Raw genomic sequence first — 19,485 nt, forward strand, 5'->3', positions numbered from 1 at the left:
AGGATGGTTTCTTCAGGAGGGGTCTCACCACCGCCGCTTTAAGTGCGGCGGGGAAGTGCCCCTCCCGAAGGGAGGCGGTCACGACCGCCTGGATCTAGCCATGTGTCACCTCCCTGCTGTTGGCAACCAGCCAGGAGGGACACGGGTCCAAAATACAGGTGGAGGCACTTACAGCTCGAATGGCCTTGTCCACATCCCCGGAGGCAACATCCTGGAACTCAACCCAGAGATGGCTTGCCAAGTAATCCCCCTGTGTCTCGGCTGGATCTACTGTGGTGGAGTCCAAGTCCGACCGAAACCGAGCAACTTTGTCCGCCAAGAACTGGGCATAGTCCTCAGCCCTACCCTGCAAGGGATCTCCCAGATCCCTCCTATTAAGGAGGGAACGGGTGATCCTAAACAGGGCGGCTGGGCGTGACTCGGCGGACGCAACCAAGGCAGAGATATGCGTTCTTTTGGCATCTCTTAATGCCCGGATGTAGTCTTTGGTGCAGGTGGTCAGAAGTGCTCGGTTCGCCTCGGACTTATCGGACCTCCACAGGTGCTCTAGGCATCTCCTCCGGCGCTTCTTCTCCCAGAGTTCCTCGGTAAACCAAGGAGGTCTCCGGGATCCACTGGCCCGGAGGGGCCGTAGTGGCGCAATCCGGTCAAGAGACCCCGATGCCGCCGAATACCAGGCGGCAACCAGAGCCTCCACCGAACTGTGGGCGAGAGCGTCAGGAATTACCCCAAGCTCCATCTGGAACCTCAAAGGGTCCATGAGTTGCCTGGGGCGGAACCACCTGGTCGGTTCCTCCTCCCTACGGTGGGGGTTTGGCCTCCGGAAGTCAAGCCTCAGTAGGCAGTGGTCTGACCACAACAGGGGTATGATCTCATTACCCCTCAGACCAAGATCACACATCCACTGCTCCGAGAGAAATACGAGGTCGAGCATGTGACCCGCTATATGGGTTGGGCCACGAATTACCTGGGTCAAGCCCATGGCTGTCATGGAAGCCATGAACTCCTGCGCCCCATCAGAGCGTTCACCGAGCGATGGCAAGTTAAAGTCCCCCAGAACTATAAGCCTGGGGAGCTCAACTGCCAGCTCGGCTACTGACTCGAGGAGCGAGGGGAGGGATGCTGCAACGCAGTTGGGAGGCAGGAGACGTTAGCAGCAAACCCACTTGACCCCTGAGGTCCAACTTTATCAGCAGGGACTCACACCCGACAAGCTCCGGAGCAGGGACCCTACGAGGTAACAGAGACTCCCGGATAACAATAGCCACACCGCCACCCCTTCCCTGGGCTCTCGGCTGATGAAGCACCTGAAATCCCTCTGGGCACATCTCTACAAGGGGGAATCCTCCTTCTGTGCCCAGCCAGGTTTCAGTAATACATGCCAGGTCTGCCCTCTCGTCAACAATTAAGTCCCGGACGAGGGGAGCCTTGTGAATAACAGACCTGGCATTTAGCAACAGCAGCCTGAGACCAGGGTCCTGGCTACTTGCGCCATCTGGTCTTGGAGTGGGACTCAAAGGGCCGGAAGGAGGGATCTCTGTAATGTAGCGAACCCTCCTTCCCCGGTAATGGCTAGCCCTAAGGTCCCCGCCGTATCTGCCTCTCCCTGTCACGACCGCAATGCTCCGACCCACTCCCGTGGCCGTGGCCCCCCCAACCACCCCGGTACCCCCCGCCTTCCCTAGCAGGTCCTCCGAGTCAAGCATACTCAGACACTCACACAACCAGTCCCCACGTAATTATTAAAATACACAAATACAACAGTAATAACAATAAAAGTGGGTCACTCACACACTTACATACAATCCCATATACTCAACATACTAAAGATAGAAGGAAAAGGGAGGAAGAAAAGAAGGAAATAAGAAGAATAAAAATTGCACAGAATTGTTAAAGTGCGAGTTCAGGGAGAGCCAAATAGTTCTCAGCAGATGGCTCTATCCGATTTAGAGGAAGATACTTATCCATAAATCTTGGCAATGATATGGTGGGGAGGGCATATCATTCAAAATAACAATTAACTAGTTACTACATGTTGTGGGTGAATGAAATTGAAAAGATCCAGGAAAATGAGTAATAACCTTCTAAAAATTAAAACTGAATGCTGATCATACATTCAGTTTGGCAATAGGGTGGTAAATTCATCCCATTAGCTCTGGTCCCATCTTACAATCAGTAAATGAGGCCACTCCATTGGCACTGCACTCCCAAACTATGCATGCTCCTATTTTTCCCCTCATCCAATTTGTGCCCAGTGTTTTAGCAGTATATTTATTGCTATGTATTGACATTTAGCTATATATTAGCTGATATTATTTATGATCAAGCTTTTCCTGGCTGATATTAGAAGAGAAGGCACACAGGTCAATCATTCCTGGATACACCACTTCAATTACTATTTTATGTTCAGTGCAAAACCTGAGAAAGCTTTAAAGAAGCAATCTAGCAATTTCAAATTGTAAAATGCAAAAAAGTTCAATTTTTACATCTCTATCTCCAGCCAGTGCACATAATGGTCTTGGAGCCTCACACTTTTGGGAGAAGATGAGGGTAACTATCACAGCATATATACAAACACACAGATACCACACACAAAGTTTAATCTTCAATATACTAAGTAAAAATCAAGAAATGATCTTAATATTTCTAAATTACATGGATTTTGATAACATGAAGCTTTACTGTTATTGTCATCATCAAGATTACATTATACACATCATCCACCGTGACAACATATTTCATTTATGAGGGGTAATTTTGCTTTCTTACATTATGTTAAAAGACATCAACTCTGAAGAAAATGAAGGAAGTGATTTTAAACTTGTGATTACCCGCAATGTATTTTCTTACCCTCATGCTTTCTGTAGATTGTAAGTGACTGATATTGTTTTCTTCAGAGCTGTACTGAATATTTTGAAGGCGTCTTTGAACTTCTTCTTCAATAAAGGTATTTATTCTAGAAATGTTAAACATCAGAAATTAACGAGGAACAATTAGGAAAGCACCTTTGGAACACTGCTATTCTGTTAATGTAGAATACAGAACCAAAGAATCAGTGCACTATTTATTTTCATAAACCAGATATTGATCTCAATAATGTTTGGTGTTTAGCGATAGGACATGACGATTGTAGTTTAATAACTAGCAGATTTATAGCATTAATATACTGCTACCTGCTTTCGATAGACTATAAAATCCATGATGTCTCTAAAACTACTGCAAAAACAGCTTAAGCTTGTAAACAGCTTAAGTTTACAACAATTATTAATGGTACTCAGCCAAAAAAAAAAAAAAGGTAAGTCAATTTCCCTAGTAGGCTAACACATAGTGAGAGCTGTCAATACCAATCCTCCATTAAAATTCAAAAGGGAATTTACTACTGTATTGTTTTCAATAGCAACAAGACTGCAGGCAGCACATATTCCCACTGTGAGATTTACTGATTTATAATAAAAAGAGACAGCATTATCCTATACTTGATAGAGAGGAGGAAGAGATATATGGTACGTGTGGATCATTTTTATAAAACAATCTCAAGTGATGGAAAGATTTAGCTCTTTATTTATTAGGGGATATTTCGCATGCCTTTGATTTCATGGCAGTAAACAAAGTGTTCTCAAACTGTAGGTTATGACCCCTCTGGGGAGGCTGTATGTAACTTTAAGGATGCAAATTTCTGGGTGACTATAGGGTTGAAAAGTGGGTGGACACAGATCAATATTATTTGCAGAGCTCTGGCTCTTGAGAAAGGAAGAAAGCAAGGAGGAAAGGGAGACACTGTCTGGCTGCATTTGTCCAGGAGATTTTATTCAGAATAAAAAAAGATGAAGCCAGAGTCACCCAAAACATTAAACCCGAGCAAATAATGCATGCAAGTAGGTTGTTTGTCCTGTTATATGAATGTTGCCAAGGAGAAAAATCAGTATTTTTCCTTTGCAGTATTAGGGGGTTACAAGGGATGTATGGTGAACAGGCAGGCACAGTCACATTTCCCAAGTGTTTGGAGAGAGATGATCAGAAAATTGTACAAGTCCCCAGGCACAATTTCAAATGTTTCAGCTCAAATCCAGTTCAATATTTTATTTGGGAAACATCTATGCCATATTATTGTGTTTATAACCATTCTAGGAATAATATTTTAATAATCTAAAGACACTTTAGAATTAATTGTAGTTACAAATCTGATTAAAGTAGAAAACTGGATATACTTACCTGTCATCAACCAATGGCATAAAAGATTGAGATTTTGAAATGTTAGAAGGGGAACTACTATGAGTCAGCCTCTCTTCTACAGCTCCAGGATATCCCTTTTCAACTTTATCACCTTCATATATCTTCTGTTTTAACTGCTGTATTTGCAAGTCCAAACTGTCAAGAAAATTCAACCCATATTCTTTAAGGTTCTTCAACACAGTAGGATTTCTCAAACTTAGATGCAAAATTAGGGGGTTATATAACAGTCCTTACCACAAATAAGATGAGTTGGGTAGGAAAGGTGCCGCAGGCAAAAATAAATTACTTATAAAATGCTTATACTGCCTTAAACAGATTATTTCTTTTTGTATTACTTTTAGTGTATTGTTTCAAAGCATGTTTAAGTATAAATTGACAGAAACAAAACTAGAGCCAATACAAAGAGATTAGAATATTACCAGATGAGGACATTTGTTCAATACATAAATATATTAACAAAAAGATGTATTTAAACTGCTTAAATATGAAATAATTATTTGTCAACAGGAAACTACATTTGGAACTATATTAGTTACAATAATGATTAGTAGCAACTTTCAAAGGAAATGTCTTAAAGTTAGTAATCTATGAGATTCAGATCATTAGTAAGATCCATCAAATTTGCTTTATTTTAGAACTTAAATCATGATTTCAATCATTTTACAGGAACTGGCAAAAGTCAAATTACGGTATTTAAATTACAGCAGATGTAATTTAAAATGTTCAATGTATTTCAACTACTGAGGAATTTGCACACCTTACTGCATAAGACACACACAGACAATAATTTAAAACCTGCACTAAAATATAGTAAGGAATTTTTATTAATAGAAAACTTTTTTTGAATTTGGCTTTTTCAGTTCCATCAAGCTACAAAAGGATATTTGCAAGAATGTGCTTTCTACGGAAATGATTATATTCATTATTCAGGTATGAATATTCAACCTCAAAGATAAAGATGGGATCACTCATTCTTTTCTGTAGAACAGCCACATTTACATAAATCGTTTTCCACATAAGTCCACATTTCCTCAAAGTAGTCAAAATATGAATAGATTTTGTTCTATAATATTTTGGGGCTTTAGATATTTCCCCAAAAGGATGGAAAAAACCCTCCTCAAAAGAACTTAATGGTTTTGTGAACAAAGGAGAAGCAAAAAAACTGAATTAAAAATGTTTGAGGGCAAAACTATACACAACCTTGGAAATATTATTATATTTAATATGTTTGATTTTAAAATATAAATGGGGTGAGAGGATTTTCTTCCTTGGATGCGGTTACATAGGAAGCAATATTGCATTGCTTTATTGACCCAACAATCTCTGGAGAAGTAAGACAATTACAATAAAATCAGGATAGTTCCATTGATATTGCAGCACTAAAAAGTTTCATTCCCTGTAGTTTCAATGAAACTACAAGGAATATGAATATGTGCTTGTATGTAAGACATTCAGGGTAAAATTGATCCTTCTTACTTTTCTCGGTCTTGTTCCAGGGCTTTTTGCTGGGCCTCCACTGTTGCTTGCAAACCTGTCTGTTCCCTACAACTGTTGTTCAAAGTTGCAAGTTTCTGCTTTTGCTCCTCAATTTCTAGGGTAGAATGGCGCTGTAAAGCAGAGTGCCGCCTTTCCAACTTAGCAACTGCTTGTTCCAGTGCCTCCCGCTGCTGTTTTTGCCTTGATTCAAGAATTTCTTTCTCTTTTTTCCAAACCTTTTCTTCTTGGCGAGCTACATTGGCCGTGAATTCAAATGTTTCTTGAAGTTGCTGCAGCTCACTGGCACTAGCTTTGTATTGGGCAAGCTGTTCTTCTTTTTCTTCCATTTCTTTTTCAACCTCATAAAGTGTATTGTCCAAGCTTTGCAAGCCTCTGTCTAAAACTTCAGAAGCTCTCTGTTTTTCTTCCAGCAAAGCTGGTAAATGATCATTAATGAGATACAGAAGTTGTCGTTCCTTATGGTGCAACCTGTATTCACATGATCTTATGTTGTTACATTCTTCCACAGCTAATGCAGTATCTGGTGTGTTTTTGTCGAAATTTAAATGCTCTGTGTGTACCTGTTTTAAATGATCCAGATTTTCTTGTTCTTCAATCATCTGTTTTTCTAGATGATTTCTTTCTTGAACCAAATCTCTCTCTAAGCTAGTCAATTGTTCTAGTTGTTTTCTCTTAAAATCCATGAAGTTACACTGTACCTTTTCTAACTCTTCACAATCCTCCTCTGCTTCAGATCTGGCTTCTTTGACGCGCAAGAGAGATTCTCTGATGTCTTCCAGGTTCTTCTTCTCTTCTTCAACTCGTTGCAGATCCCCTCTTTTTAGCAGCTGTATCATGATTTGTTTGTCTCTAAGCTGTTCTTCTAGATTTGCCACCAGCAATGCCTGTTCTCTCTCCTGAGCTTCCAATCTCTTTTTCTCCACATCTAATTTTAAATACTGTTCTTCTTTTTCCTTTTTAAGCTTTTCCAGTTCGTGAAAAATCTGCATTTTCTCCGCTTTTTCATTTTGATTAAGCTCTTGTAATCGCTGAAGTTCTTCTTTAACGCTACCAAAAATTTCTTCTTCTTGTTTCTTTTTCTGAAGCTCTATTTCTTGCTGTTCCCGTAATCTCTCCTCTTCAAATTTTTCCTTTTCTGCCAATAAATCTTTCATCTTGTTTTCTATGTGAAAGCTTCTCTTCTTAAGATTCTCCTCTTGTTTTCGGATTTCCAGCTGAACTATTTCAGTTTCTTTACGTTGTGATTCTACTTCTTGTTGCATTCTTTCTAATTCAGCCTTATTAGTTTTTTGTTTCTCCTCCATTTCTTCTATGAGTTTCCTAAAATGTTTTAATGAAAGAGATTTTATTTATCTAAAGATATACCTAATGACTATTACCTAAAAAGTTAATATTCACTTATATTTGAAGAATTACATTGGATAATTATATTTCTCAGTGGAATTATTGAGAAACAACCCTTGATGATTAAAACAACTATATAGTTCATCTTTGACTCTAGATAAGGTGGCACTTCCATGGACTGAACTAGTACACAATTTGGGGGAGCTCCTGTTTGAAAAGCAGATAGTAGCTGAGAATAAGGGGGGGAGGGGACTTTGCACAGATTCATCCAGTGCACCAACTGCACACTTTCCAGGACTGGGAGGCCTTCCTCATAGTCATTCATACCTTGGTCACCTCCCATTTGGATTTCTGCAGTGCATTTGAGGCTGACCTTGAAGATCACCCAGAAACTATAACTGGTCTAAAATGCAGCAGCACGTACAATGATGGATGCTCTTAGATTTGTCCATGTAACACCTATGCAGTGACCTATGTACCAGCTTCCAGTTTCCTTTGGGATATAATTCAAGATGATGGTAAAGCCCTATATATTAGATAGGACAGGCACCTCCTAGTATTAATAGCAGTTATAGCAATAGCAGTTAGACTTATATACCGCTTCATAGGGCTTTCAGCCCTCTCTAAGCGGTTTACAGAGTCAGCATATTGCCCCCAATAACAATCCGGGTCCTCATTTTACCCACCTCGGAAGGATGGAAGGCTGAGTCAACCCTGAGCCGGTGAGATTTGAACCGCTGAACTGCAGATAACAGTCAGCTGAAGTGGCTGCAGTACAGCACTCTAACCACTTAAAGACATCTTGTGGGTGGTAGGACACGGGCCTTTTTCATGGCGGCTTCTGCATTCATCCCCCTGAAGTTTGGGAGGTCTTTACCACCCTAGCCTTCCATAAAGCTCTGAAGAGCTGGGATAAGGCGACTACATATTGGAAGCTTGACTTGGTTTTTGTTTTTAATGTGATTTTTAGTTTTAATATGTTTTTATATCGTTTTAATTTTTGATTGAATTTGTTATAAGATGGATGGCTATATAAATGTTTAAAATAAATAAGTTATATATAACATTCTACATATAAATGAAAAATACCATGATACTTATGACGTATTAAAACCTTCATTATGAATGTTCAGGAAAATATGCATAGGGCAATGTTTTGTTTTATCAGCAGAAGCATTCCTATGTAGAATTTAATTCAGAATACTTTCAATATTCTCTATACTGCCTTCTCTTTCCTTGATTTTGATTCAAATAAAGTCTCCCTCAAATAGATTTCATGTTCTGGTGATTTTATAAATATCCCTGGGCTGGTGGTTTGTTTGTTTTTTGCAATAAAATTACAATGATTTGCCAATGTGCTCATTTACAACCTTCCTTTTTCAACACTCCAGTTTAGTCTAGAATACTGATTTGTTGTTGTTGTGTACACCAAATTTTTTAAATCAATGGTGTATTTTTGAAAATACACCATTGATTTTAAAAAAAAAAATCCCTGGAAAAAAGTGCGGGAGAGTTATGGGAGACGTTTGCAAGATCAATGACATTTGAAAGACACTGATCAACTTCTGCAAAGATAACAGATACAGTGTATGCATGTGTAAAAGGAGTGGGCTTGGATTATACTTCCATGGCTGCCACTGCAGATTTTGATCCCATTCCATGACTAAATAAATCATAAGCTCATATGTTTTTAAATAAATATCAAATATATTAATATATTAATATATATGGAATACAACATTGTAGGAATGAAAGTTACCTATCCCTGAAGCAATATTTTCTGTAGATGTAGTCTCTATCATGTAATTATGTTCTCATAAGTGATTTTCTACTGCGATCATAGAAGTAACATTGTCCTAATGGAATTATGTTCTCTTTGTTCTTCATAAAAGATAAAATTTTCTTGTGCTCAAAAAGCCAAATATCAAATATATTACAACTCAATTAAATAAAAATAAAATGGTGGGAGGAAGTCCAGGAAAGTAATAGAATTACAGACTATGCAAAAATCAGGCAATGCTAATAGTAAGTCAAAGCCTTCTCATAGCAATTATAATCAAACAAAATTTAGCAACACTTCTGAAGATTTCTATAAACTGCCTGTTACCAAAATTAGAGTAGTGTACTCATTGGAACAAACATAACATAAGGTTAAAGGATGCACAAATAAATCAAAAGTTTATGTTTGAAAAAAAGGATTGTCCAATAATATATGTAAAATGGTCTGAAGTGTTCCATTTGGACAAGAGTCCAGGTAATCTTGTGTATTAGACTCCATCTCTAAACCACTGATCATAAAACATTAAGAGGCTATAGAAATCTATTCCTATGATTATTACAAAGTTCAAATAAAATCAAATTGAATTATAACATAAATGCCATTAGACCTCTCTAAAAGAAAACTATTAGAAAGTTAATAATACAGTGTGAAATCTGGTTGTTTTCAATCCCTAAACTTTATCATTAAAATATTCTAGCAAAATCAAAAACTCTTATCACTTATAAACAATATAAATTTACAAATAAATATTAACATAAGTTACCTTTTACTTTCTAATTTTTCCAGTTCTTCTCTTTGTTGTCTCTCAAATTCTAATCTGTTGTTTCAAAAAGGAAAGAGCTTCATTAATTTTTTTGTAATTTGGAATTTCGATGACTTATTAGAACCACATTTCTATAATTTAATATGTTCAACAAAATGAGTGTTATGTACAATCTAATTTGCAGTGATGTTAGAGAAATATTAAACATGAGAGAAGAATGATCAGCATTGGTTCTACACGTTAGATCCATGCAAGTAAAGCACTCAATATAAAGAATTTAATTTTTTTCTACCTTAAAAAGACTGGTCCTTTTATAGGGAAAAGGCTGCCAGAAGATGTGGAGAGAAATAAAGTACAGTAATCAATTAAGCAAAAAGAAAAACACCCTAACAGCAATAACCTATAGAACAGAAATGTTTCATAGATATATAAAAAGAAAATATGAAGGGCATTATTAATAAAATACTAGATATTATATTTGGAAACCAATTGCAAAAGATTCAGATTTCCCAACTTTCAGGGGAAATTTTCCAAGGGAAATTGCAAGCAACAGGTTAAGATACAATTTATATATTATTGGAAATTTAGTACACAGATGATGGATTTTCTCTGTAAATAAGGAACAGATACATGCAACTAACAATTCTTCTACTTTCTGTATAATTGAGTTATACAGTACATTATCACTTTATTAGATTTCAACTCAGTTGGAACTTCAATAGAATTGTGAATCAAAGATAATTTTTTTTACATGTACATAAAACGATGGGAAAAGAATTTATATTTAAAAACCTATCTTTATAGATAAGCAATCATTTTATAACACTTTAGATTATATTATTCATATCATAGTTCACTTGTTGAAAATTTGAATATTTAAGTCAAAATACACTTCATTCAGAAATAAATATATAATTGCTAGCTGAATATTTTAAAATATGCTTAATTTTTACTTCTAATATGCTCAAACGCCTGAGAGTTTTCCATTTTTAATGTGTTAAGTCTTGAGTGCCTACAGAGTATATCCAGAGAGAAAGATATCATGGTATGGCCCATGTTCCTTGGAGGAACAAAATACCAAAGGAGCTAATATATTCTGGGAAATAGGCATCTGTGTTCTTCACTTTCCAACCAGGTATGTGCCAAGAAAGAATGGAGATTGAGCTATCAACAAAGGAGGATTGGTATCCAATACCTCCATTGATGATCTGATTAGCCTCATATGGTCTTCAATTTCAGCAGATGAGGGTGTTTTAAAAGATTGCTTTCCAGGAACAGAAACCCAGAAGAGACATGAGTTCACAGATGAACTGGCTGTGTGCACAGTTTGAACTGTGATGCACAGTTTGATGTACATTCAGACTGTGCAATGGTCACTACAAAATATAATATCTTTGTGACTATGTGGGGGCTATGTGCAAGTATGACCCTTGCTCATTTGTTTCTACTCAAGCCACATAATATGTTAATCCTCATCACCTTAGTAGTGCTTCTGGTTCCTGTAGTCTGCAATTTTTCTCTGGAAATCCATTCTTATTTCCACACCATTCAAAGTGTGTTCATCCCAAATTGTATAGCTAAAAGTCTTTGCAGTGACACTGAGGACAGATAAACCTCCAAGTGCTTCAATGACCCTCCTCTGAACAGATGTTATCATGTTACCAAACTATTATCCAGGCCTCACCATCTAGAGTTTCATAAATTTATTCTAGCCTCCTTCATATGAGATGCAAACCTTGGTTTGACACAGGTTGTTATAAAGCAAAAAATGTCCTTCTTACTGCAGTGTTTACTTTTCTGACGGACAACTCTTTAGGATCTTTTTGATCACTCAGAAAGCATAAGAATTTTTATAAAGCACTTAAGAAAGAACAAGTAGTAAGGAGGGATAAGGGGAGACTACTGGGACCACCAAGTGAGAAGTTTTTGGAAAAAAGAGCTGGTTAAAACCTTATGGGACTTTAAGATCTTGTTCACAGCCTGCTGGATATAACATTTGTCAAAAAGAAGAAAGACTGTTTCATTATATTGCTATTCTGGGTAATGCTAGGATTGAGGAAAAACAAGTAGGAAAAATTTAAAAATATTGGGACTTGCAGATCAAAGTAAAACACGTATGGAAAAAGAAATCCATTGTTATATCAGCTGCAATTGGAGCCCTTGAAACAATACCTAAAGGATTCCCTCCAGAACTGGAAATACCAAAATTTATCTCACCTGAACATCCTAATTTGAAAAAAAAAATCCACCCTCATCCTATGTAGAATTAGCCTATATTCTTAGATGCTACCTTAATAAAACGTAGGTTCTTCATGAAGCATTATACCAGTCTTTGAGTAGAAATCTAACAGTAGGTTACCACACAGAACAATAAAAACAACAAAACAAGACTTTATCTTCTACACTATGGAATAGATATAGACAACATTAATTTTCAGGAGAAAAGCTGTGGAAAGATGGAACAAGATTCTGAATACATGTCTAATAAATCTCATTTGCTGAATCTGAAATACTTTCTATCAGCTGATTCTTCTTCTAAAGAACATTCTTCCTGTCATACTCACAGGGCATGAATGAATAGCAATCATCTCTGTGACAGCCTCTCCCTTCCCCACACCTTATAGAATACTCCCCTCTTCTAGAACTTTGCAACTTCCAATTTGCTACAGTTGCACAAACAGGTTAAAGCTGTTTTATGTCAACGCACTTCCAATTCCAACTGATTGACTCTGTGCATCCATCTGGGGTTATATCTTTACTTGCTATGGTTCTTTTTTTGGTAATTACATTTACTTATCCATTATTATACTTTTTGTTTTTCTGTTTTTAAAAAATGTTGTATTCCCTCCCCCTCCCCCGCCACTCGAAGCCTTTGGAATTGGGACAAGTTATAAATATGGTAAAGTAAATAAAGATTTGCCACACTTTAAAATGTTAGTTGATTTCTTGGCAATAATTGTTTCTGCACCTTGAATTGAATTGAATTGAATGTATTGCATTTATATGCTGCCCTTTTCCCCGAAGGGGACTCAGGGCGGCTCACAATCCAAGTCAAGGAAGGGGGTACAGATAAGGGATAAAAAAGACGAACAAAACAATACACAATTTAAAAGCACACAACAACCATACCATTCGAGGGGGGGGGGCAAAAGCTCTTTAGCCCCAGGCCTGTCGGAACAGCCAGGTTTTAAGGGCTTTGCGGAAGGCCTGAAGGGTGGTGAGGGTTCGAATCTCCATGGGGAGCTTGTTCCAGAGGGTCGGAGCAGCCACAGAGAAGGCTCTCCTCCGGGTAGTCGCCAGTCGGCATTGGCTGGCGGATGGAATTCGGAGGAGGCCTAATCTGTAGGATCTGATCGGTCTATTGGAGGTAATTGGCAGCAGGCGGTCTCTCAAGTACCCAGGTCCAATACCATGAAGGGCTTTATAAGTGACGACTAGCGCCTTGAAGCATATCCGAAGACCAATAGGCAGCCAGTGCAGCTCGCGGAGGATAGGTGTTACGTGGATGAACCGAGGTGCACCCACGATCGCTCGCGCGGCTGCATTTGGACAAGCTGAAGTCTCCGAATGCTCTTCAAGGGCTGCCCCATGTAGAGCACGTTGCAGTAGTCCAGTCTAGAGGTCACAAGGGCACGAGTGACTGTTGTGAGGGCCTCCCGGTTCAGGTAGGGACGCAACTGGTGCACCAGGCGAACCTGGGCAAATGCCCCCCTGGTCACAGCCGACAAGTGGTGTTCGAAAGTCAGCTGTGGATCCAGGAGGACTCCCAAATTGCGAACCCTGTCTGAGGGGCGTACTGTTTGACCCCCCAGCCTGAGAGATGGAAAACCTGGCCAATTAGTAGGAGGGAAACACACCAGCCACTCGGTCTTATCCGGATTGAGTACAAGCTTGTTAACTCCCATCCAGACCCTAACAGCCTCGAGGCACTGGCACATCACGTCAACCGCTTCACTGAGTTGGCATGGGGCGGACAGATACAACTGTGTATCGTCCGCATACTGATGGTATTTTATCCCGTGCCATCGAATGATCTCACCCAGCGGCTTCTTGTAGCGGCTTCACCTTAATTTATGCTTCAGTTGAAAATCAAATATTAGGAAATAATCCAATTTTTCAATGTCTCTGGCAACAAAAATAAGCCTTGCAAGAAAAAGGTCCAGGGAAAACTCCAATTCCCCCCCAAAAAAAGATTTTCCAGATTTTTATTGGGCCATCATTCTCAGAAACATCTAGCTGATTAACGCCTATTAATTATTGCAGCTATGTGAGGGTGAGAGAAAAGAGGATTTCAAGTGCAAACAATGAGAGAGAAACTATGCCCTGGCCTGGCTAATAGTATGCTTCCCAGAAATCATCTGTGGCCACTCTTGAAGAAAGAATGCTGAAGTAGACAGACTTTGGTCTGACACTGAGGGGCCATTTTTCTTGGGAGCAAATTACCTGTCATATTAAATGATTGCATTTAATATGTCTTTTGCTGTGGTGGTGGTTTAATTAAATAGCAAATCTACTCTGAAGCAAACTGCAACTCTGGGAAACGTAAGTGAACTTCAAGAACTTATATGCCTGCCCCCACCTCCTGCCCACCAAAGGTGGCAAAAATACAGAGAGTGAATATAGAACATTTTTTACAAGCTAAAAGAATAAGCAACTTGGGGGCTAGAGAGCAAAATTTGACATTTTATTGAATGCCTTATTCCCCACTACCACCATTTGAAGTGACAGATATATCTGCTCTGCACAGCGGAGATCGAAAACACATTAAGCAGAAGTAAATTACAGACATAGCTGCATTAAGTTAAAAGTAGACTGTATTAGGTTAAAAGAAGTAGACTGAAATACTAACTAGATTACTGAGATACAAGCAATAGCTTTGAAAAAGAACCCTACCTATGAAAGTGCAAATAATTAAGAGTTTGTAAGCTATTTTTTCTTCACCCAGAAGAGGGAAGAGATAGTTCCGGCCACTTTACCCGTGCAAGAAACAAGTATTATCAGGAGAAATTGTTCTAACCATCTATGTAGTGGTCTAAAGTTCATAACAATTGCAATTACTAATTTGCAGTTATACTTCAACCTAGATCAAAGTAAATATTGCACAGCTTTACACTTTAATACAGTTAAATACAGTTACAATTAATACAATCAACTGCCACAGAATTTTTAAAATAGCATCATTTTAAATAAATCCCATTTATTTATGTATTCCTTAATCAACATATTTTAAAAATGCTGCATTTTTCTTTTTCTTTTAGATTTTATATCTTCAACCTTTTGGGACCACTTCTTAATATAAAACTATTATACAAATTATTTTTGTTGAGGGGATACCTACAACATCCTAAAAACAAAGATCCAATTTAGTTATAATTTAAAGTAAAATGATAGTAGTCTGCTAGTACTAACTATAGTAAAGACAGTTCTGCTGTTAAAAATATTTATCAAGCAAAAATCTTTCTACCTGATTCTCACATTTCTCCATTTTCTCTTAACAATTAGTATTAAGACATACTATTTGCAACATGCAGAATAATTAAAAATCATTATATGTTCAAATATAAATAGGATATATTGATATAAGCCATAAAACAGTATTTGAGAAAAAACCTACCCTGGATTATACAGCATAACTGTTGAGAGGTTTTCACAAGATTTTGAAAGATCTGACATGGACAAACTGAAGGAAGAAAGCAATCCACTCTGTTAAAGACAACAGAAACGTTAATGGTTATTTGACTAACTGATGGATCACTTATGTGCTATCAAGTTGGTTTTGACTCCTTGTAACTACATAGAAACATGATAGCAAACCTAGGGCACGTGTGCCAGACATGGCACTCAGACCCCTCTCTGTGGGCATGCACGCAGTCGCTCCTACCCAGCTCCAATCGTGTTTCTCCATCACATTTCGCTCAATCAATTCCAACTTCTCGTGAAAGAAAAAGATCTGATTAAGAATTGATTGAGTGAACTTTTTAACTTGCGCGCTTCACAATGGAGTAGATAAGATCCCATCCTCCTCCTGAAGCCCATTATGATGCAGAGTCACAATGTGACCCTGTGTCATCTTGGCTGGGCAACAAAAGCAGTTTCTTTTCCTGCAATACCAGTGTTGGCATGCCTTGCCTCCATGCTGGCCAGCTGGGCTTCTTCAGGCATTTAGCTTAGCCACCTATTTGTTCCACCCCATCCTCCGCCTCAGCGAAAACGGAGAGGGAGAAGAGGGCAATGGCAGCCGCTAGCATTGAGGGGAGAGTAACATACAGAAATGGGAGCATAGAGGAATGCCACCCCCTTCTCCCTTTCCATTTCTGCTGCTGGGTGATCCCGTGTGAAGAAGTGGGCTAGCAGAGAGGGGAGAGTGTGAGGTTGCTGCTTCTGGGACCTAGGAAGCATCTGGGTCCTGTTCACCCAGCTTCTCTTTCTCTTACAGCCCGCTTTCCCAATCTAGTTTGATGCAGGCTTCTTCCTCAGGCCCCTGTCTGTCCCCCCCATAACATCTGGACTAGGCAAAAAGCCATCCCTCACTGACGCCCAGCTTCACCGACAGTGGGCTTGGAAAGGGAAGTTGTGAGCTATGCTGCTGCCTGTGTCAAGATAGACTGGGGGGGGGGGGAGGCAATGTCAGCAAGCACCGAGACCGCAGAGAAGGGAAGCCAAGCAAAGGGGTGAGCGAAGGTATCCACAGCATGCCTGGCCTGGCAGGCTTTCTAAGCCTGTCTAAAGCAGAGAGGGAGGGTGGGAGAAAGAGAGAGAGATCCAATCTAGTATCTGTGTGTGTGTGAGAGAGAGGGGGGGGGGAAGAGAGAGAGATGCGATCCAATCTTGGAGAGTTATATCAGGGCTGACGGAGGTATGCTCTCTCTTTCTCTCTCTCGCTCTCTCACACACACACACACACACACACACACATATACACAAACAGGTTGGATGTTTCTTTCTTTCCTCCCACCCCACTCACTGGAGGCCCCTGGATTCCCTCCCCAACCCTGCCTGTCTCACATAGTCACACCCACATGAGTGACATAGAGCTGACCATGCCCACTCAGTCACATGACACCCACCACCACACCCACCCAGTCATTAGGAAGAACCAGTTATTAAATTATTTGAATCCCATCACTAGTAGTAAAACCTCATTATTCAGGTTAAATTGTCGTGTTGGCACTTTACGATAAATAAGTGGGGTTTGGGTTGCAGTTTGGGCACTCGGTCCCTCAAAGGTTCGCCATCACTGACAGATTATTTCCTCTATGACAATAATTTTTACATAAGAAAATTTTGGGGTGAGGGGCATAAACATTCTACTTTAATTTCATTCAAATTATTGCACCAAGATCAATCAGGTACTTACGTTTAGAACGAATGGAAGTTTGCTATGTATTCAATAATCTCACCTTTCTTTTCTCCCTCAGTTTGGCTGCTTCCTTGGGGTGATTGAATCGAAACATATTTGTCCGCCCAAGTAATATTACAGCACCTGGCAAGAAAATCATTGAAGCCATAAGCAAACCAAAGGCACAGATATTTCTTCAATTCAGACTAAAACACAATTAGTTTACTCCATCATGGAAGGAAAAATACATTTTTTAGAAAATGAGCTGTAGACTGCCACTTTTAAAAATGAAATGTATGGTGTTTGTATTCTAAGCTGGGTAAAATTGCTTACTCAGAACTTTTAAGAGCAAGAGAAAACCATTTATTGGCAATAAACTTTTCTCCCAATTTAAAAGAAATCCTCCAGGCTTTTTGAAATGATTCAAGTGGAATAAAGTGAGTTTTAGTCATCATAACCATATGTTTTTTAATATTTATTTTTCAACAGACACAAAGAAACACGAATATATTTTTTAAAAAATGTGTGGGAGCTCATAAAAACTCACACAGGAAGCACTGTTTTTATACCAGATTATTTGAATAAATTGTAATATATAACAGCAATCATATCAATTGTTGTATTAACTGATCACTTGCAGTAGAAGTTTGGCATGACAAAATTTCTCACAAAGCAAATCCATTATACTCTGCATAAAAAATAGTATTTCCACCCATATTTTAATAATTAAATGCAATGACATAATGATAAAAGTTGAAAGGGTCTTATGAATCACCAAGACCACCCTCCCAATGAATGAATGAATAAATAAATAGACAAACAAATAAATTTTTTTTTTATTCCAGACTGAATATGGCAGGGAGGTGACTGAACATCTAAAATCCTGTGAAATTTACCAGAAGGTGGAGAATAGCAGGGATAATCACATTTTATAATCCTTCCCTATCATGGAAGCTCTATACCAGAGATTGGCAGATATAGTCAATATAAGACAAATCTCCAACTAGATTCCTCAGAAGAACCACTTTGTATCAACTCTTGTGGCCTTTACCACTAAAGGGACTAAGGCAGCAGTTCTAAACTGAATTTTACTAAGACTTTAAATCAAATCTTAATTCATATTTTTGCCAGAATGGGTTGAACAGTGTAGATCCTGACAGATGCAGCAACTTACTTTCCTGTCAGACATCATGTGGAAGTTATGAGCTACTTACAGCATGGAACATCTCATATCCGTTCCATGTTATCATCAGACAAATAGATTAATGGAAAGTTGAATGAAACTTGGGGTCCATGTTTGAAAAATCTATAGGAGAACATTTCAACAAATTGGAACTTGATATTGACACAGCTTGTTTCCATGCAGGGCTGTGATACAGCCTAGTCTGGGATTTCTTCTTCTGTACATGAAGGATAACTCTGAATTAGCGCAGCAATGTCATTCTGATATATGCTTTGTAAGTATTTTGACCATGATCAGAATGCTGTTCACTATACTATTATGTCTACTCTTTCACAACCAGGAGAGAATAGATAAAGTGGCAGAATAGACTGAACAACCTCAGTGATCAAGAAGAACAAATGCAAACAAACATGAGCACAGCGTCAGGTCTACACTATGGTAATCAAAACATTAATACTTTGCATCTATTGCTTCCATAGATTGTCATCCATTCACCCTTATTTAGAGCAATCCAAACTATTCTGAGTAGAAAAATAGGTTTTTGGGGTGCTGTGATGATTTTTCAAAGCATTCCGGGGGGGGGGGGGGATATATACAAACCTGCTGGGCAAGTTTAAAAAAGATGACAGATACACAGTCCTACCAAATTATTTGCAAAAAAATAAAATTAAAAATAAACCAAGATCTTCTGTGTCATGAGCACATGGATTAGGTATTTGTCCTATTTCTTTGATGAAAACTGACAAGGTAACTTTATCTTGTTGAAGTGCTGTGGCTAAATGCAGCCTTGAGTGATGAGATCATGCTACCTGACTTGAAGAAAGTGACAGTGCATCCTTTTTTCAACTTGCCATTGCTTGACCCAGCTATTAGCCTTTCTCCAACCTTCTCTTTCTGGGAAATTTTCTTAAAAAGGCAGCAGACCTGTAGTTATACAGTGGTTTCAATGAAGCAGAATATCTAAATTCTTTTCAGTTGGTTTCAGTTCAAGGAATGAGACTACATTGATTGCTCTTACAGTGACCAGTGGTAGGACATGGGCTGGAGGGAGTATGGCCTTCCTGGTCTTGCTGGATCTCTCAGTTACCTTCAGTAATGAGCAAGGCATGCTTGTGAAGTCAGAATTGGGAGTATGCTTTGCAGTAATCTTATCTGATGGGAAGTTTCATTTGAGGGTGATCTTAACCCTTTTCAGTCTCATTTCATTTCCATATGAGGTCAAAGGAGGGGAATAATTCCTCCCGCAATGACAGCTTATAGTCAGGGGAGGTGGCGCCATGACCAGGAAGACCTATGCATAGATCTATATTGTACACAAGTTGTGTTCATTCTTGGACCTTATAGCT

The 19,485-nt window shown here is 38.8% G+C and overlaps 1 protein-coding gene across 6 annotated transcripts in view; it reads right to left on the reverse strand.

Annotated features, from left to right (window-relative positions):
- KIF16B (kinesin family member 16B) overlaps positions 1 to 19,485 on the reverse strand; it is a 144,130-nt gene that overhangs the window by 61,248 nt on the left and 63,397 nt on the right. For 4 of the 6 annotated variants that reach the window (XM_032214485.1, XM_032214488.1, XM_032214487.1 and 1 more), the window contains exons 16-22: positions 17,018 to 17,100; positions 15,232 to 15,320; positions 9,910 to 9,942; positions 9,618 to 9,671; positions 5,710 to 7,050; positions 4,213 to 4,368; positions 2,851 to 2,956 (exon numbers count right to left, since the gene is read on the reverse strand). In XM_032214485.1, coding sequence (XP_032070376.1) covers positions 2,851 to 2,956; positions 4,213 to 4,368; positions 5,710 to 7,050; positions 9,618 to 9,671; positions 9,910 to 9,942; positions 15,232 to 15,320; positions 17,018 to 17,100 — 1,862 coding nt within the window. The remainder of the gene's footprint in view (positions 1 to 2,850; positions 2,957 to 4,212; positions 4,369 to 5,709; positions 7,051 to 9,617; positions 9,672 to 9,909; positions 9,943 to 15,231; positions 15,321 to 17,017; positions 17,101 to 19,485) is intronic. The other 2 variants (XM_032214486.1, XM_032214484.1) reach the window with 1 other exon arrangement.

The sequence above is a fragment of the Thamnophis elegans genome, chromosome 3, assembly GCF_009769535.1.
Source record: "Thamnophis elegans isolate rThaEle1 chromosome 3, rThaEle1.pri, whole genome shotgun sequence".
In the NCBI taxonomy this organism is placed as follows: Eukaryota; Metazoa; Chordata; class Lepidosauria; order Squamata; family Colubridae; genus Thamnophis; species Thamnophis elegans.